Source organism: Fusarium mangiferae (genome assembly GCF_900044065.1).
Source record: "Fusarium mangiferae strain MRC7560 genome assembly, contig: FMAN_scaffold003, whole genome shotgun sequence".
Classification (NCBI taxonomy): Eukaryota; Fungi; Ascomycota; class Sordariomycetes; order Hypocreales; family Nectriaceae; genus Fusarium; species Fusarium mangiferae.
In genome coordinates this window covers 2,584,938-2,604,567 of record NW_024573923.1, presented here as the reverse complement: position 1 = coordinate 2,604,567, position 19,630 = coordinate 2,584,938, and the positions used below count along the sequence as shown (strand labels likewise).

At 49.4% G+C, this 19,630-nt stretch overlaps 7 protein-coding genes across 7 annotated transcripts; 3 read left to right on the top strand and 4 right to left on the bottom strand.

The window, feature by feature from the left end:
- Window positions 1–231: 231 nt before the first annotated feature.
- On the bottom strand, window positions 232–1,920 carry FMAN_04295 (uncharacterized protein; the record flags this gene model as incomplete). The annotated part of the gene is made up of 5 exons (XM_041829012.1): window positions 232–758; window positions 830–984; window positions 1,032–1,077; window positions 1,129–1,363; window positions 1,414–1,920. 5 exons carry the CDS (start codon window positions 1,918–1,920, stop codon window positions 232–234), a joined length of 1,470 nt encoding a protein of 489 aa, XP_041679818.1.
- A 2,364-nt stretch (window positions 1,921–4,284) lies between these two features.
- Window positions 4,285–5,320, bottom strand: FMAN_04296 (putative Rab geranylgeranyl transferase type II beta subunit; the record flags this gene model as incomplete). Its single annotated transcript, XM_041829011.1, has 2 exons — window positions 4,285–4,901; window positions 4,957–5,320. 2 exons carry the CDS (start codon window positions 5,318–5,320, stop codon window positions 4,285–4,287), a joined length of 981 nt encoding a protein of 326 aa, XP_041679817.1.
- A 721-nt stretch (window positions 5,321–6,041) lies between these two features.
- On the top strand, window positions 6,042–6,956 carry FMAN_04297 (uncharacterized protein; the record flags this gene model as incomplete). The annotated part of the gene is made up of 1 exon (XM_041829010.1): window positions 6,042–6,956. The coding sequence occupies one exon, from the start codon at window positions 6,042–6,044 to the stop codon at window positions 6,954–6,956; it is 915 nt and encodes a 304-aa protein (XP_041679816.1).
- Window positions 6,957–10,528: 3,572 nt separating this feature from the next.
- Window positions 10,529–12,897, top strand: FMAN_04298 (uncharacterized protein; the record flags this gene model as incomplete). The annotated part of the gene is made up of 3 exons (XM_041829009.1): window positions 10,529–11,234; window positions 11,332–12,120; window positions 12,176–12,897. The coding sequence occupies 3 exons, from the start codon at window positions 10,529–10,531 to the stop codon at window positions 12,895–12,897; spliced, it is 2,217 nt and encodes a 738-aa protein (XP_041679815.1).
- Window positions 12,898–14,140: 1,243 nt separating this feature from the next.
- On the bottom strand, window positions 14,141–14,722 carry FMAN_04299 (uncharacterized protein; the record flags this gene model as incomplete). Its single annotated transcript, XM_041829007.1, has 1 exon — window positions 14,141–14,722. The coding sequence occupies one exon, from the start codon at window positions 14,720–14,722 to the stop codon at window positions 14,141–14,143; it is 582 nt and encodes a 193-aa protein (XP_041679814.1).
- Window positions 14,723–15,160: 438 nt separating this feature from the next.
- Window positions 15,161–16,599, top strand: FMAN_04300 (uncharacterized protein; the record flags this gene model as incomplete). Its single annotated transcript, XM_041829006.1, has 2 exons — window positions 15,161–15,764; window positions 15,821–16,599. 2 exons carry the CDS (start codon window positions 15,161–15,163, stop codon window positions 16,597–16,599), a joined length of 1,383 nt encoding a protein of 460 aa, XP_041679813.1.
- A 269-nt stretch (window positions 16,600–16,868) lies between these two features.
- FMAN_04301 (putative DNA replication licensing factor) lies at window positions 16,869–19,535 on the bottom strand (the record flags this gene model as incomplete). Its single annotated transcript, XM_041829005.1, has 5 exons — window positions 16,869–16,955; window positions 17,015–18,935; window positions 18,988–19,121; window positions 19,172–19,425; window positions 19,487–19,535. 5 exons carry the CDS (start codon window positions 19,533–19,535, stop codon window positions 16,869–16,871), a joined length of 2,445 nt encoding a protein of 814 aa, XP_041679812.1.
- Window positions 19,536–19,630: the final 95 nt, after the last annotated feature.

Sequence of the window (19,630 nt, the reverse complement as noted above, 5' to 3'; positions counted from 1 at the left end):
TCATGTCATCTGGGGCGGTCAGAGCTTTCTTTTAGTGAGGACGATGAAGGCTGTCAGCCAAGTGCTTACCTCGGTGGCTGCAATGAGGGTTGAGAACAACGATCTATCATGACTCGCCATGATCTGGAAGACTAGCGAACTCCACTGATGTATGTGGATCTTGTGATTCTCGTTTATGCCTGTAGGTCCACAAGGCACATGTCTTGCCTTCTTCGGTGCTCATCTTGTCAGTCACATTTGTGAGTCGTCCACTGCAAGGCTGTGGGAGAAGTCCAGGTCATTTTCTGTACCGTTCAGGTTCCAGGGCGCATTCATGCTTAGCTCTTGCTCCTCTCCAAGGCCACCGTTGTTCTCATTTGGCTCACAAAATTGTGCCTGCGGTGTTTTCATTCCTCCGTCATTGTGTAACTGGTCTTGCTGTCGGTTGATAGAAGTAAATGACAACGGGGAGAATGTTGCATTCGGTGTAGCTTGGCTGTAAGGATTCAAGAATGGTCTGTCATGAGAAAAAAGAGGATTGGTTCCGGGCACTCCCATGAAAGGACTGCTGTTTTTCCCTTGTGTTACATCTCCCGTGATTGATCCTGTGTAGTCTTCATGTTTCAGCTGGAATCCATAGTCTGCGGTCAATCGAAACTGATCTGGGCCAAGTCCTCGATACTGGTCAAAATTCGGAGGGACGAATGGAAGGCGGGACGAAGTATTGTAGATGGTAGCGTCTTTCAAAGCATACGAAGCTTCTACATGACTGAATGTGCCTGTTTGTGTGTAAGTCCAAATCCAGGATACAGTTGTGGATAATGACGGCTCAGGTGTTCCTCAAACTTACCCGGAGGGAATGCTTCAGGTCGAAGCGTGTTAGATGTTTCTCGGCCTAGAAGTTGTCGTGGCGCTAGATCTCTTGGATGTGGCGTGGGAGAAACAAGATTTGAATGAAGAAAGTTGTCAATGCTTCGAGCCCCATGCTTCGTGCGAAGGTCGAATCTGGTTTCGGTGTCAGTTTTTCGTACAGAAGCGGCACAAAATCTCACCTTCTATCATTCCGAGTGGCAGGAAGTGGGGGTTCACTGATCGAGGCTTTGATTTCGTATTAGCGATTTTCCCCTTTTCATTTCGCACAATACCCACCTGGCCGGTCCTTTTCATCGCGGAAAACATCGTGGATATCTTGCGGTTTTTCTGGTGGGGGATATGTCTTGGGTTCTTTCTCGCGATTTTGTTTCTTTGTAGGGTTTGTCTTCTTTCCCGTGCCAGGTTTGGGGCCACGAGCAGTACTACGGCGTTGCTTGGGGGCGTTGGCCGAGATTTCAGCAAGAGGTGTGGCCTTTTTGCGCTTCGTTTTTGGAGCTTTTCGTGGTGGTGTCTGACAACGTACGTTAGCATTCGGAAGGGACTTTCTCTCATGGTACATACTGATTCTTCCTGGCCAGGAGCAGGAGAGGAAGCATCATCATACACGTCCTTCGTCCTTTCAACCTCTAGTTCAGATGTCAAGATGACTTGGGTAGGTTCGATACGCTCCGAAGCCCTCTTCATTCTGTCGATCACGGACTTAGGCTTCTTTTGGTTCCGAGTCCGCCTCATCTCGTCGTCAGCGAGATCCATTTTCCCCATTCCTGGCCACACTTGGCCCTTCAGCGACATTGAGTCGGCTCCCAAAGAGAGTTCTTCTTGAACATCTTGGTCTTGTTCATGGTCAAAGAAGCCAGGGAAGATTGGGAAATCGTCGAGAATTTCGTCTCCTTCGAGCTTAATCGCGGGGCTCATTAATGTCTCCTGTTTAACCTTCCGCTTGTTTTGCTTTCGACCATTAGAAAAGGAACAAACACCAGAAGAAGATATCACTACCTTGGCAGAGGCGAAATTGGTTCCTTGATTGCGCCGGCTACGAGCCTCTTCCTTCAACTGCTTTGCTCTCATTCTATCAACCAACAGTGCCTCGATGCCATTTTGGGAGTACTATTCCTCATAACGTTGAAGTTTAACCGCAGCGGTAATATCTTGGTGAGCCTTGAGCTTCGTTTGGGTTTCGTGATGAAGGTGTCCTTTCGAAGCGATATGAGTAAGAAGATGTGAGACGTCCGAAAAACGAGGAGTCTCAGGGCACACGGAACAAAAGAGTGGGATGTGTCGACTGATAGAGCTGGCTGTATTGTCTCCTGGTATCGCTGTAGTAGCCATGACCTAAGCCACAACGTTATTATCAGTAACCCCTTATTCAGTAACAATTTAGGGCGGATTTTTAACAAATTGACTGGGTTGTGGTACCAAATGGGCTATCGATGGCGTATGAAACGGCTTGCAGGGCGTTATTCTCCTTGTTTGAGAACGAATGGGAAAGGGCTGACAGATAGGCCAAGAACAAGGGCAATAGTGAGTGCAATGGGTTGAGATGGAGATGGAATCAAGGTCTGGGTCGAAAAGAGCAGGTCTTGTGCAAGTGAAGATAAGGCAAAGTATGTGATCGAGAAGAAGGGAAGACAAGTAGCTAATGAAAATACGAAGGGAAGTTGCTTACCAGTTGTGGCTTTGTGGACTTCCTACTTCGAGCCATGATTGCGGTTTGTAGCAGTACAAGCTGAACTTTCGAACTGATGATGCAGGATCGACTCCTTGTTGCTTCTCATGGGTAACAGCCGGCCGATGGCAGAGTGGGAGGCAAGGAAGGTTCGGATTGGAGACTTTCCCGAGCGCAGGTTACGAGGAAGTTGTGACGTCTCCAAACTTGGAAAGAGCTGTCTACCACGAGATCAGAAGTCACCTGCCCTGCTTGCCTCGAATGGCATACCTGGGTAGCAACGGTTCTAGGCGGAGAACTCGCGCGAAAGATTATTATCTCGATATGTGAAGGGCGGCAATCTGCGGAGAGAGTGCAGAAGCTTCCCATACCTCTTGGACCTTGCTCCTTATTGTGTCTAGATCAAAGCCCGCTTCCTGCTTGTTATTGCTTCAGACTAAGTCAAAATGACATGGCGCTTGAGAAAGAATCGGACTTCTATATGTAGATGGCCTCAATACTGTAGTAGAAGCAATTAGCACAGTCGTTCCTGATTCCAGGGCCCAGATCTTCTAAGGTTGTTTACAGTCAAGGAAAGCCACCATGACTCTCATCTTCCCAGTCATTTTGTCATTCAAGCTGCACCTGGGTAGGTAGGTACCGAGGGAGAAGAGAAACAATTGAAACTCACCGTATCTTGGTAGGGATTGTCCTGCTGGCAGCAAGAGCTCCCAGAATAATGCTGTAGGGAATAAGTTTCCTCAAGCAGCAATACCAGATATGCGAAAATACCCAGAACAGTCGGAACCGAAAAGTAAGGATTGAAAGACTCCTCGGAGGTGTGCTCGACGACAAGACTAGAAAAAGGTATCTACCAGATCTACCTTGGTAGGAAAGGAGATGAGCAGAATAGTATAGGTACTAGGTAGTTGAAGACAATGGAATATCAAAGGCAGAGGAGATGCAGGTAATTCGGATGATTTTGATGCAACCCATGGAAGTCATAAGGTAACCTTAAGGTAAGGCACCTACCTACCACTGTAGAGGACGAGAAGTCTGGGGAAGGAGATGAGAGGGGCTTGAAGAGGGGCTAGCCAGGTCTGACTTTCGAGGGGGAAGGAGCGTTTCGGCAGGTGCCCTTAAAGCCCTGCGAGCCTCAGGAAACATTCTGAGGCATGAAGAACAGGCACGGATTTCAGCTGAGTGGCGCAAGGAACAGGAGGCCAGTAACATTCTATGTCGCAGGAGACGGCCAAGCACTGCTCTTCATATGCTATGTACCAGTATGGAGAAATGCCAGGGAAATATGTGATGACAAGAATGCGTATGATAATTGTGGCCAAGGGGCAAATGTTTACAGCACGAGGAGAGCCCGAGGGTAAGCTAGGCGATTGTGTCTTCATCGGCAGGAAATTTTCTATTGACATTGAAAGATCCATAGATACTTATGTGTTTAATTAAGGGTAATGCACTATCGGTCTAACATGACCAGGTTCAAAGGGGTAGGTAGGTCGATCCATATCTATCCATATCTATCCAGGTTCCGTGATATGAGGCACATGTCTTGACAAGCTCAGTGTCGATAAATGTTTGAAGGACTTCACGGGACGAACACCACGGAGTCAAGCGATGTCCCTGAAAAAACCAACAGTTCCTCTTCCCTCAACCATATTCACATGCTATCACAGAGCAACGTCGTAAGCATGTGCTATGAATGGTCAGAGGGTGGTGGCTGGCACCATTGTGTTCAGATGTAGGGGAAGATGGGCTCATAGACGGATAGACGATCAGCCAAGAAGTCTATTTGTTATCGTCTTGGGCATGCAATATACTGGATCGACTTCCTCGAGACCTGGATAGCCCAGAAGACTAAGACCACACAAACCGAACTGGGTATGCCAAACATCGACCATATTACCAGGTCGATCAGAGATGCCACCAGTTTCGGTATCTTGACACTTGAGAATGAAAGCGATAAGCGCATCGCGGTCGATCCAATGTGTGCGCTCGATCATGGCGAGACTACTCAATACCCACCAGCTGTAGCACACATCCTCGTCTTTTTCAGGTCGACCGTTAAGGCCACCACAGGGAACTTGTCTCTCGCTTAACCATCGGCCAAGCTTCTCTTTGTCCACGAGATCAAGCCGACCAACTATTGCAAGGGCGGCAACGCAAGTAAAGATCTGTCCCGAATGCGACTCCGCACCAGGTCCTGTTCCATAGCCACCGTCAAAGTTGGCACAAGCGATAATGTGTGCAACGGCCTCGTCAACGTTGACAAGGGACATAAGACCGAGTAGGGACAGGGCATTGAATGCACCATACAAGAATCGGGTATCCTCCTCGCCCCATTCATCCCCGGCAAATGTACCGGTCTCTTGATTCTGCAGTCCCGCGATGACTGTTGGTGGTTAGTGGTTGCATAGGAGGCACTGTGGACCTTGCAAAATACCTACACTTGCCAACCTGGTTCTTGCCTTTGCCTTTTGTTTCCAGCTGGTCGAGAGCATCCGTCATGGCGAGAATCTGCACAGCACTTACTGTGGACAGCATGTGAGCATCATGGCCAGGTGCTGCACCGAACCCGCCATTTTCATGCTGGCAGGAGAGAATGAAATCGATGACATCCTGTCGAGGGAGAGCCTCTGGCCGACCCAGGAGGAAGAGTGCGTTTAATCCCCAATACAAGCCATTGAGTCGCAGATGCTCGGTAAGCCAGTAGTCGAGCTCATCCTTTCTTGTATCCAGGCTTTGGACATACTTCACGTGAGCGTCGACAGCGAGTTCTGGACCTTTTTGGTCTATCGAGTCTTGGGACATATTGTCAAAGAATGAAGTAATCTGAGCGAAGTCGCTGAGGTTGACACGGAGAGAATTTTCTATGTAGGCTGTTACGTAAGCGTTGCCTGGCCAGTAGGTGGTCAAGGTGAGAAACGTTACCTTAGTACCTAGTAGGTACCTACCCTTGACCATCTACCCTCCTCTTACCTTAGTACCTACTACCTACCTACTAACCTAAGGTAGGTAAGTACGAAGGTACCTATGCTAGTATTACCTGTACTTGGTAGGCAGGTCTCTTAGAGTAGTAGATAGTAATCTGATAAATATCTATCTTGTTGCAATAATGGTGTAGCCCTGTTTAAAGAATTACTTGAGAATCGAGAACAACTAAACGTACCTGAAAGTCTGTAAAAATGCACTACATCAACCCTCACGAGTTGTTTAACTTGCAATTTCATGGATGGGGTCCAAATGCATCAAAATGAACAGAGAAAATGAACGTAAATGTAATTATTTCATTCAGATGGAAGTCAACGATTCATACTAAGTATTTGCTTATATCCAATATCTAATTTGTTATATGGTGGGATGATAGGTAATAGACAATGTTGGCCCAGCCGGATTGTCTTTAATAATTCAAGAAGGCGTGAAAACTCCACAAAAGCATCCTATAGACATAATCCCCTCCCATCACCCATTGCAAGTCGCCAGATAGACAACCTTGGTACCTAGAGAGGCAACCACCGTATCCTCCCAAATAATGCACAAAGAATATTTCAACACCAACGATGGATGCAAAATCGCATTTCAGTCTTCCTTACCACTGAAGGAAGTTACAGGAGTTGCACCTGAGAAATGTGTCCTGCTCATGCACGGCTTCAGTGGCTCTAGCGATTACTTCATCCGCAACTTTACGTCCCTGAGAAAATCACTCTGGGTTCTTGCCCCAGACATGCGAGGACACGGGGACTCCAGTCAAACTCGTGGTGGGTATCACGTTGCGCGCCTGGCAGCTGATCTTTCAGGTCTTGTTGCTCATATACGCAAGACGGCATCTGTCAGTATTGTGCCTGTTGGATGTTCGATTGGCGCCGCCGTGCTCTGGACTTACGTGGAGCTCTTTGGGTGTGACGACTTTGCGGGATTTGTATTTGTTGATCAGGCACCTCTGCAAGATCGTTCAGCGTTCGATGGATGGGACGAGACCAAGGCACATACTGGATGTTATGACGAGAAGACCATGCTTGCCGCGCAATGCAACTGGATCAATAACCCTAAGAAGGCGCATATAGACCTAGCGATAGGCTGCTTAGGATATCGATATGCCCCAGAGGAGGAAGACGGGATTTCGGCTGAGCAACAAGCCAAGGATGAAGCCTTCTTTACAAACATCAGTGCGAAATGCGACCAAACATGGCTAGCACGACTACTGGCAGATCATACTCGCTTCGACCACCGAGAAGCCATCGAAACAATCACGGTTCCGGTGTTGGTTATGGCCGGTCGACGATCAAGCTGCTTTCCACTCGAAGGAATGCTCGAGAGCGTGAGACGTGTAGAGAAGTCAAGACCAGGACTAGCAAGGTCATCGGTGTTTGACTCTGGACATTGGCTATTTTACGAGGAACCAGAGAGATTCAATAAGGAGATCACAGAATTTATCAACTCATGCTAGATGTCGATTGGGCCAACAGCAGCTGTTTGGTCGGAGTCCAGAATTGGAATGAAGACATAGGTAGTAGCTACGACCTAGAAGAAAATAGAAAAGTGCAATCTGCTCGCTGATCAAGTGCAGGATATTGTAATGATGAAATAATTGGCAAACAGCACAAAATGACCGTGAAACATGCATCACTTGGTTCGGTTACCCAATCGTTGAATCTTGTGGTCGGCGTACACACCAAGCTTGCCACCATGTGGTTCGGCCTGACCATCACTATGTTCTGCCCAAGATCGGACGTTTCAAGGCAGCAACATGGCTTAAGATTTGGGCTAACCAAAGATTGGGAGAAAGCATGGGAAGATATTACTTACTTATACGATACAATGCAAGAATTTTGGTTTAACCAGGGCATCATTGTAAGGCTGAGATGATGAACGGTGATCATTGCAACACACGAGACGAAGTTGACCCTCTGCACTACGTTTCATGTAGGTTGCTTTGACACTTTTGGCAGTGGATAGCTATCTAGGCTATGTACAGGAGCAGCCAGGTCCTAACTCACAGGGTAGCAGAGTCATCATAACATGGGTTGTCTGGCAATCCACATTTGGCAACGGTCGGCGGCTGAAGCTGACGACGTCAAATTTTCCAAGTGGGCTCGTGGGTAGTGGGTGTTTGTCTTTGAATTGATATAAGAGAATATACGACGCTGGAAATATGCAATTTCACCAAACTCATGAGTGGGATCCATGAGGCCTCATCTCGTCAACTCTATAACCCGATCGGTAAGCGGCTGGCATGTGCCGCACCCCATGTAATACGAATGATATCGACTTTCAAGGCAGAGGTGTCAAAATGAGGTGGCGCTATCTTGTGAAGGGTGTTGCGCCTTCGAAAACAGCATCCCGTCCGCCCCCCAATCGATAATGCATAATCCAAAGAAACGGGAGTCGACTGAAAATTGACTTTGGGAGCAGAGACGGCAGAACCCAAGCCTTGTACTTGGAAAAAGCCCGAGCCCTCCACTCTGTATCAAGGCTAACAACGCCACTGCTGCCGGTCATCCAGGAACTGCCTATGATCCCGGAATGATGGAGCCAGTGGCCAGGTTACGATTCCAGAGAAATTCCAAGAGAGGCAGTTGACTTTGACGAAGCGATGTTGGCGTCAAGGGCCTCTAGTTTATCGCAAAGTTTGTTGTTGCAAGTGACACAATAGGTGCTGCCGTGAACCGCAGTTGTGAATATGAATGAAAAAGCTGCCTTTGAAGTAGCCAAATCGTCCCCAGAGACTCGGCTTATCTGTTGCCAGAAAATGCAATACGTATTACAGCCATCTAGTCTCATATCATGGTTGCAGCCCTGAATAGAGCTCTTTCGTTCCTGGTTGCTCCATGGCTTTTGGGCGCATCTAGACTTCCGATGCCTGACGCCTTGGCTGCCAGGCACCTCGGTTACTATGGGACTTTTGCTATGTTTCTCCGCCTCAGAGTGGCCAGCTCACGACTCTGAGATCAGGACTAGCTAGAACCCTCATGATGGGACGAAAATACAAGATGTGAACGGAGAATCAACCCTTGGGTCGAGGACGTTTCCAACAGATATAGCGGGGTAGAAGGGCCTCAGCGTTGGATCCAGTGAATTGATAGACGTGGATGTGTGAGGTGCTGTTGTATGTAAGTTCCAGCCTACCTTAGTACCGAGCTAGCCTATCTTCGTAGGTGGTTGGCGTCCATATTCTCTATGGAAACGGGCTGTTTAAGGTTGCCAAATTTCCAGTACCTGTCGGTATCGGGCATCGGTTACAGAGTCTAAATTTTTGTAGGTCGTTTCAGTTTCGCACGTATCCATTACATGCAGCACACTTACACACTTGACGCGCAACGCTCGATTTGCGGTACTGTGCTGTATCTGCGAGACGTAATATTTGCAGATGTTCCTAATAGTATTCATATACCGTTTGGTGAGAACGAATACCTATTACCCGCAAGCTGGAACTCGAAACCACCTTATCCGAGCAAGGTCAAGATGGTACTAACCCAGTCCCTGAGACTGTCTGTACATGGGTTCCTGATGGCTGAGGGTGCCTGTGCCTGTATGTGCCTGTGCCTTAGTAGATAGTAGGTAGGTAGGTAGTAAGGTAGTATACAGATGCCTCTTATTGTGGTTGGATTGGATTGGATGTCACCCCCATTTACTCACAGCAGCCCCTCGTGATTGAACCCCTGGCAAAAAGCAAAGCAAGTGCCACAATATAAGCCGACCTTACCTTGGGTACCTTAGTGAGCAAGAAAACTTCTAACAGTAAATCAGGGTGCCAAAAAATATCAATCTAATAATCTTCAATTTTACCTAAATCTATATGAAATCTGCCCTAAGTCTATGCTGGATTTATCCAAGTCTTTTCGTCATTTACTAGCATAGAAGTCAGAGGTTGTCTTGCCTACCTAAGGCCACCCTAATAAGCAGGCCGTCAAAAGCCAAGACTTCGTCTTTGTTCGTCCCTTGTTCCTGGTCCTTCTCCGTCCAACGTCCCACATCTGTCCCTTGCTTCTTTTGGGATCTGCCAACCCTTGGACATCATCAGCTGCACTGCCTGACTAACTGCACGCACACTTCAAGGATGCACTAGCTACCTTACTTACTCTGATACCTGACCTTTACTCGACCGTACGCAATCGTTCTGTGGAGTGGTCAACAGTAAGCTTTATATGCAGGCTTTTACCTCGTTGATTAGAACAACTAGGTTACTCGGGGCTACCGACTGTTGTGTATCCAGCGGCACTCTTCTCCAAAGCAACCTACTGACGGCTGGGATTCGGACATTTTTGACACACCAATGCCGGGCATTAGTATTAGCCCTACCACGATCGAATAATATTGGATTGATATTACTACGGTTATAATATTGAATGACCCATTACTGAAGCCTGACAAAAACCCAACGCAATACGACATTACCAAGGACCTATCTAGCAGTCGACAGTGCACCCAGCTGCATAGCATAACACGATACAACACAACAACAACACCGCCTGCAGAGGCGAGAGGGCATTCATTTTGAGGCTACAAGACTTCCCTTTTACCATCTTCAAAATACAGACCGACCTGCTTCTTCTCCCTTTCCCTTTCCTTTTTTTGCCCTTATATCCTAGTTCTATTTCGACCTCCCCACAGCTTGGCTTCTGCCCCCATGCTTTCCATCTATATTGGACTCCCCCTGACCTAGCTACACAACAGTGCCAACCAGCACTACCACCACCACTAGAATCGTTGACGCGCCCACCTCCTCAACGGCCACCAATCGTCAAATTCCCCTTCTCTACTGCCCTGACCACATCTATTTTCTCCGGCTTGAGGTCCTGCCTTCACAGGCTGGTCTTGCTCAATTATCCGACTGTGACCCGCAACAAGATCGGATTGAAGAATAGAGGCACAACAGACCGATCCCCCCCTGGCCCGCTGTTTGAACCCCCTCCCGTTTCGCCCACCGTGGGAGTGGGAGTTTGCGAAGCAGGGCCCGCGTTTGTGTCTACGTCTGCGACAACGATTGTGAGACTGCGCCGTGAGCAGACAGGATTCAGAATGGGTCGTAAGGCGGCACCGCAGCCGCTGGCGCTTTCGTCTCAGACTTCGCCTCAGGCCCAAGCCCAAGCACAATCCCAGTCTGAATCTGGTGCTGCTTTACGCAGTAGAGACGATTCGCCGACTACTGAAACCGTTTCTCCAGGTGTGTCGCCAGTCGAGTCCAAATCGCCCCGGTCTCCCCGCTCCTCTCCTTTCCATAGTCGGTTTTCACCCTTGAGAAACCAAGGTGGAAAGCACAGGAAAGCGTCACACACGACATCTGCATTAGCAGACGCAACTGCAGAGGGGAAGCCATCATCGTCAACGCCACAACCACAACCATCAGCACCGGTGCCAATACCTGTACAACGGCCCTCAACTGCCACAACATCTACCGAATGGAGTAGGGAAGAATCCGTACCAAGACAGCCTTTACGGCAGACGCGCGAGGATCCCTCGACCTATCCCTCTATCTCTTCTACACTTGAAGACCATCTACCTGATCCACTAGCAACAACTGCGGTTACCACGCAGTCTAAATCGATACAACAACCAATCCCAAGCGAACTAAAGAAAGGTGCTAAAAACGGGTTCTTCCATTTTAATAAGCAAAACAAATCTTCAAGTCAGTCTCAATCGCATGCCCACCACCGTAAACAAACCGAGACGAGAGCCCAGGTATTGTCGAGGGGCAGTGACGGATCCAATCGACCAAGACACGGAGGTATGTAAACATTGAGCCAAGCTTAGTTGGGACGATCCGTTATACTTTAGCCATCGCGCGCAGGCTAGGTCCATGACCAACTGCTGACATGATGCAGACAAACACGATCCAAGCCCAAGTGCCTCATACACCGAACATACTCTACACAAACCTGTCTCCGCCGATCCTCTTCGAAGCGACTTGTCCTTATCATCCGCTGGCGACTACGATACCGCTTCACCTCAGTCTTCAACAAAGAAAGGGAGGTCGAAGCCTTTTGGTCTACTGAACCGCAGCCGATCCAATCGCGACAAAGAAGACGCCAGCCCCGAGCTGAACCCGGCCTCTTCTCCTCGTCAAGGCAACGAACCTGAACTGCACCTGAATTCTGTGCCGTACAAGACTGCGAACCAAGGCGGTGATCGTTCTATCAGAGACATGATGAACTCTGCAGTCCGAAATCGATCCGAGGACCGCGCGCCGAGAGATTCGTCTTCTACCAGAAGGGCACAACGCGACAAGGAATCAAAGACCCAACCGTCCTCCCTGAACGAGAACGGAGGCTCTTTTTTCAATGGCCTCAAGAGCTCTGGTACCCGTGCCGCTGGCATGCTGAGTGACCGTTTTTTCAACAAAAGTGGGCGTGGTGGTCGAGAGGATAAGGATGCTCTTGACGATGAACATTATCAAGTAAAAGTTATCAACTTACCACTAGTTGAACAAACACGATTGACGAGAATATCAAAGCGCCTCGAGGATTCAAGGGATAAGACAGAGTTCTGGATGCCTGCCTTTCCTTGGCGAGCAATAGATTATCTAAACTACAAGGGATGCGAAGTCGAGGGTCTTTATCGTGTTCCGGGCAGTGGGCCTCAGATCAAGAAATGGCAGCGCAAGTTCGATGAACGTAAGTTTATACCATCTTCCTGATAAACGAAGGAACTCAACTTAACTCGGAACAGAATTCGATGTCAACCTGTTCAACGAGCGCGACCTTTACGACATCAACATAATTGGTTCGATGCTAAAGGCTTGGCTACGAGAACTTCCCGACGAGCTGTTTCCTAAAGCGGCACAGGATCGAATCGCGAGAGAATGCGCAGGTGCTGAGGAAGTTCCTGAGCTACTTATCGAAGAGCTCTCGAATCTCTCCCCTTTCAACTATTATCTGCTTTTTGCCATTACATGCCACCTCAGTCTTCTCTTAGCTCACTCGGATAAAAACAAGATGGACTTTAGGAACCTGTGCATCTGCTTCCAGCCGTGCATGAAGATCGACGCGTTCTGCTTTAAGTTCTTGGTGTGCGACTGGCGCGACTGTTGGAGAGGATGCAAGAACGAGGCCAAGTATATCGAGGAGGAATACATGATCTTCGACCAGCCTCCGCCAAGGGGTCTCGCTGAACCAGCGAAGCCAAGACCACAAGATGAGTCGGAGGACGACCGACGACAACTGTCCTCTTCGGGGAGCAGCAAGCAGTCAGGCCGCCTCAGCCCCAACGACCAGCAACCAAAGCTGAAGAAGAAACAGCTCCAGATATCCCCCTCCAACGGCAGCGTCGTCTCGAACGAATCGACTGCCCCAACTGCCTTGACCATCAATAGCGACCGCGAGTTGGGCAGAACCTCGAGCGAACTGCGGCCTTTGTCGCCCATAATGCCTTTATCTCCCCTCGGCTTCTGAAGTCAGAGATATCCTGACGTTACGCTGTATTCCGAGCATATTCACGCCCGGCTACCCATGGAGGTGGCCAAAAGGATAGCTGAGGCAGAAAGACCATACCTCAAAGAAATAGAGGTCTTTAGGCCCCTGAGGGATGAGAATGCACCAAGTGCCTAATCTTTCTCAGCGCCTCCTTGCGACTCTACCTCAACTGAGGGTAAATGTGTCAACTATCAACCACGGCCTCTGCTATGTAGAGTCTGACTTCATCCTTCGGCGATAGCCCATTCATGATGGCACGCCCTTATGACCTTGCCATTCGATTTGATTGCGCATTTTTGGTTGCTACTAACGCCTGGCGTTTCTGGACAGTGGTCCAACAGTTTGGCACGGTTTGGCAATGTGCAATCGAGCAAAACATTCAAGGAATGCTTTAAATTTGGCTCACCAATCCACGGCACCAAGCGAGTGATGTTCTTGACCTACACTTTGTCTTTTCTATTGTTTGGTATACCCCATGATGCATTTTGAGGAGAATATCGTCCAGGGGTGTCTTGCACCCTTTGTTATTGGGGGATCTTGTTTGAAGTTCCAGCGTTTCTGATTCTGATGATTTATTGACAAACATACTGCGTCCTTGCCCAATTTGATTATGTAGCTCGCTATCGAGCACTCTGATGAGGCAAGCTGCCTTGATAAGAATCGTGTTTGGCCGTCATGCTGCAGTGAAATGAAGGCACTCCAAGCAAGAGAAGAGCATGCAGATTACCAAAATATCGAGTATATCTGTTTCTGATGACTCAAAACCGCTGGGAAAGGAGAGGGGGTTGTTGGGTAGCAGAGTTGAAATTGGCAGAGGTTACCTCCTACTTAGTAGATAGTGCCTGGACATTGGTAAATATACTCTACCGGAAATCGCTTATCCATTAATTGTATAATCTTCATCAACATCAACTGTCACGTGGGAGGAGAATCCTTTGTTGTTGTATTTCGTCGTGACGCACATTCGGGGTACATGGACAACATTTAGACATGGTCTGGTGAGTACCTGACAGCATGGAGATTGACAGCTGCAGCGCCTTCTCCTTTTCATTCTTTTCTTCGAAAGCTGAACGTCTAAACCATCCCAAGTCCCTAGCTTTTAACATGCCGATTTCGAAACGCCAATGTCCTGAACGCCGCTCCATGCTCAACAGCAGTAGTCTTGACCAAGGCTGACAATAAATTGCCGACCAATCCCGTTCCCCTTCAAAGCTGTCGCCGCCTATTTTCCTGTGCCTTGAGCCTGGTTTTTGCGCATCTTTCGCTCGTTGCGCTTGATTCTCTCCTTGCGCTCTCTTCGACCATCGGCGCGAATTGAGGTACCCTCTTTTCGCTTCTTTTCGGCTTCCATATCAACCTCGACAATGGGCCAGTCCTCGCCCTTCTTGTTGAGAGCCTTGTATCCCCACTTGCGCTGCCATTCGCCTGTCTGCTCGTCGAAGGCAAGGTTGCGACGCTGCTCGCGAGTCTTGGGCTTAATGCCCTTCTTAGCAGCGAAGCGCTCCCACTTAGTAGGAGGCTTGGCCTGCGGAACGGGCTTCTCGCGGGGGAGACGGGTGCTCGGGGCGGGAAGGGTGAGAAGGACGCCCTCGGCGGTGGAGTTGAGAGGGCAGGTGGAGAGGAACTGGTTGATGAGAGACTGGGCGCCGTCGCGGGCAAGCTCTGCGAGGGACTGCTCGAGATTATCGCGGTCGAGAGTGACGGGGTTGGGGTCCTCTGCGAGAAGATGGCCGAGATCGAATGTGTAGGGCGTGGGCTTCTCGACTGCGACAGGCAGCTTTGGCTTAGAGCTTGGGAGCGCCATTGTGATATTCGTGGAAGCAAATAGTATTTATAGAGGCTGATGTTGAGGTCTCTTGGAAATCGTGATAAACTTGCCGAAGGATGAACGGTTTTGTCGTTGCGATGCGCTCTCTTGCTGTCGTACTGCTCCTGGAACATTTTTTTCTGAGGTCCTCCTGCACCGATAAGGCATGTCGGATCAGTGGGCAGCCGTTTTTCCGATACAGTGTGTATAAGCCAATCACAGAGCCCCAATCTTTCTCTTACCCAGTACCTTTGAGGTGTGTGGTTTAATCCACCCGAGATTTTCGAAGTGGCATTCAACTTCAGCTGACGACGGCCTCGAGACGAGCGTCCTAGAACCGGCCCAATTGGCGTCAATTCTACGATAGACGTCGTTCTCATCATCGATATCTACGAAGAGCCTTCCCGACGCCAATTTGGGATACTATTGCGAGCAATGGCATCCGCCAATTCGCTTCGATGCCTCATGAGGCCGACTATTCCCAGGGCTCCTCGAATTCAACCGGTCCTCCTCGCCCCGTTTTCAACTTCAACCGCTGCTCTCGCCGTCTCAGCTCCTCCGGCAATCAAGAGCCGCCGAGATCTTCCCCAGAAGGTCAAGAAGTCCTATAAGAAACGTGCCAATGTGACGCCTGTTCGAAAACCTCAGCCTGGCGAGCGAAAGGCCTTCCGAAAGCGCATCCAGCTGAGCAATAACAGTGCTCTACCTGTCGCAGGCCTTGAAAATCTGGATGCCAGTAACATGACCAAGGCTGAGAGTGCTGGAAAGATGTTTGCTATTCCTGACCAGGTTGTGGATCATCTCCGTGCCCTCGAGGCTTTCAAGACGACACAGACATGGAACCTATTCAGAAAACCTCATGTGCTGCAGCGCAAAGAGACGGTAGAGTTGATGAAGAAACTTGAGCTATCGGCCAAGGAAAAGAAGGCTCTTAAGTGTGTGTTGACGGGCAGCAAACTGTCTGGAAAGAGTATGGCCATGCTGCAGGCTATGGCATATGCGCTTCTTAACAACTGGGTGGTATTCCATGTCCCCGAAGGTACATAACCCCAAAGGACCTCTTCACGTCTTTATGCCTCTAACTAACCATAACAGGTCAGGATCTGACCAACGGAAACACTGAATACTCACCCATTCCCGAGACTGAGCCAATGCAGTTCTCCCAACCCATCTTCTGTCTCAAGATGATACAGAGCCTCTACAGAGCCAACCGTGTAGTTCTTGAAAAGCTCAACATCGAGAAGGACTGGTCCAAGTTCACTAACCTCAAGGAGGGCGCTACACTCGCTGATCTGGCTCTCAGCGCAAAGGAGGCTGAGTACGCATGGCCAACTCTCCTTGCCCTATGGACTGAGCTCACACTGCCTGGGCGACCCCCGGTACTCTTTGCCCTCGACGGTCTTGCCCACATCAACAAGATCAGTGATTATAGAGACCCCTCGTTTAAAGAGGTCCATGCCCATGAACTGGCTCTTGTCCGCCTCTTCATCGACGCCCTATCTGGCAAGACTCCTCTCCCTAATGGCGGTGCTGTCATCGCCGCTACCTCAGAGAACAACTCCCATCACCATCCCTCACAAGAGCTTGTTCTCTCGCAGCTCGAGGCTGGCCAGGCGGGCCGTGAGATCCCCAAGCCTGACCCCTACGAGCGTAAATACGACGAGCGTGTGTACGAGGCCCTGAAGAACAGCTGGGTCCTCCGTCTTGAAGGTATCACGAAGGACGAGGCTCGCTCTTTAATGGAATACTGGGGCGCCAGCGGGCTTTTCCGACATGTTCTCAATTCAAGGACAGTATCCGAGAAGTGGACCGTGGGCGGCCATGGTAATGTTGGTGAGATGGAGCGTGCTGCATTGATGCAAATGAGACTGTAGATGTATTCTAGAAATGTACAATACTCGTGTTTGAAACCCGAAATATGCACGGCTTCTTTGCAAACCACCTGTGCTACAAGAACGATTAAAGCTTTGTGATGTGTATTACAGCTGAGTTCAGTCATTGGTTGGAGTTTGTTGTGGTAGAAACTTGATGCCTAATTCTCATCATTGACAGAGCTCTACCAGCAGACTATTCTCATCTACCTTCATATGCCAAAACGCCAGACCTTTACATAGAACATCTCACTTCGTTACATGCCCAGCTCTCAAAAGTCCATGTCATCCTCTTGGTCGTTATCGGGTTCGTTGTTAACAAATACCAGTCTTGCACCATTCCTGGTGGTTTGCCAGATCTGTTAACGATAGTTAGTGATTTGTTCATATACCAAGGAGTGTCTCTTCAAAAACTTACATCCATGGTGGTGTACTCTTGCACAGCGTTGGACCACTGGTCGGCGGTAAAGCCCCGGGCGATGACTCGAGCCTTTAATTGCGTCATGCTCAGCTCAATACCGAGCTCGTCCTCGCCATCGGCATCCTCAGGACGACATTGGCCGGCATCAGCAAGCTGCTTGACGAAATTATAAATTCTGCTGCTGGGATCCGCGTGCGCTCGACCAGTGCCAAGATCATTGTTCAGACTTTCTTTGCTAGCCTCGACTAGTCTGAGAGCCTCGTCAACATCGTCTTGAGTGACCTCATTACTGAATCGAAGTCGGGCCAGGGCCTGGGCTAGACGGACAACACCCAAGAGGGTACGAGGGGTTGTGTGGGTAAACTGCTTGCCCTTCTTCTCAGCGCGCTGCTGCTGGTCTCGCATGCGTACGTATGTCTTGATCATGTACTCAGAGACGGTTTCAGGAACGACAGGTCGGTATGTCCTTGCTTGGGCGATGTAGGATCGCACTTCATGAGGACTGAAGACAACATTATCCGTGCCGATATCGGGATGTCGGCTGTTCATGTGTACAAACGCAACGTGCTTGGCAAGCTGTTCATCTGTTTCGCGCGTAGGGGTATCAAGAAGCAGGAATAAGATATCGAAACGGGACAAGAGCGCGGCGGGGAGATTAATATTTTCGACAGGGGAGATTCGAGGATTATATCGTCCATAAACAGGGTTAGCGGCGGCAAGAATAGAGGTGCGGGCGTTAAGGGTTGTTGAGATTCCAGCCTTTGAAATGGAAATTGTTTGCTGTTCCATTACTTCGTGAATGGCAGTACGGTCAGTCTCGTCCATCTTGTCGAACTCATCAATACAGCAGATTCCGTTATCGGCCAGGACGAGAGCACCACCTTCGAGAACCATTTCATCCGTGACAGGATCACGCATAACGGCAGCCGTGAGACCGACACCACTGCTTCCACGACCTGAAGTGTAGACGCCACGAGGAGCGACCTTTGAAATGTACTTGAGAAGCTGAGACTTGGCCACACCAGGATCACCCATCAAGCAGATGTTGATGTCGCCACGAATCTTCATTCCGTCTCCCATTTCCTTCGTCACACCACCAATAAGCAGAAGGAGAAGAGCCTTTTTGACATCAAGATGTCCGAAGATTTCGGGAGCAATCGACTTTGCCAACAGTTCGTAGACTTGGCCAGTCTGGCGGTACTTGTCAATCCGGCGGACCAGTGTGGAATCGACAATCATCTCACTGTACGCCTTTTTGTGCTGGAGAACGTGATGTGCCTCGAGATAAGTATCAGTGAGCAGGCCAGCCTTCATCGCCTTGAAACCTGTATAAGGGGTGGGAAGGAAGATGCCTGAGATATCGACAACATCACCAGGGTTGATCTGGCGGACAAGAGTGCCATGACAGAGGACGGTAAGACTTCGAGGAATCTGGCCAATTGGGACCTGCTCGGCCATCTCCTGGACTTTGACCTCCTGGAAAGGCAAGAACTTTGAGGCTCTTGACGAAGGGTTGAGTTGACCCTTAGCCTGGTTCTGCCTGCAGTCCTCAGAGGGGCACATAGTCAAAGGGCCATATTGCTTGTCAGTAACAGGCTGGAAGATTTCACAGCCACATCTGTCACAAGTGTAGGCGCTGACTTGAACGATGGGTTTGACGTCAGAAACTCGAGTGGCGATCGCACGAATGGTGATAAGATGACCCAAGTGCTCGCCGCGCACTTGTCGAACCGCCAAAGCTTTTGAGGATTGACTTGAGGTGCTAGTCCGGGGCTTGAACACGAGGGTGTACCTGCGAGTGAGCTCGGCAGGGAACTTGTCATCTGCAGCAGTAGGGTCTCGCTCAGCGGCTTCGTCTAGTTCTCGGTTTCGGATTTGTCGTCGAGCCATCAATACGTCGAGAACATCGTCCTTGAAGCTATTCGCTGGTCAATGTGGTGCATCAACATTTAGGTCACTTGCGCACTCACTTTACATCTGCGCTCATTGGAGGCATGACCTCGTCCACAGCTCGGGAAAATATCTCGACGTAGTGTTTTGTGTTCATCTCGATGGAATCAACAAGTCTCATACTGTCCTCACCGTCAAACGCTTGATTCTCCCACTACGCGTTTGTTAGTACTTTGCTGGAGAAGGGAGTATCGGAAATCATACGGTTGCTAAATCGTCAAGATCAATCGTCGCCTCGTCAATCGTTCGATCCGAGAGTTGCTGCAGCATATTCTTGTACTTGTACTGAGGAGCACGGCGCTCCTTCGCTTGTTGCCGGTTCACATCTTGCCCATCCTCGTCCATTAAATCATACTCGTCGTCGAGGTCATCTTCTCCGATGGTGATATTGCCTAGTGCAGTTGTGATGGTTTGCTCTGGCGATGTCTTGAATCCCGTCAAGAACTCCTGAAAAGCATCTATACCGATGATTAGCTTATGCGGGGAGCTAAGCGCAGGAGGAGCAGTAAATCTACTGACGTTGCTGCTTCTCATAGCTGACAGGGGCCTTGAACTCGCGCAGCGCCATTGTGAGGAAATCTTGTAAGGATCTCAAATCTGAAGAGCGCTGTAATTCGAGTTCGTGCGTTGCTGTGAATGGAGAGATGCGATCGCGATGCACAA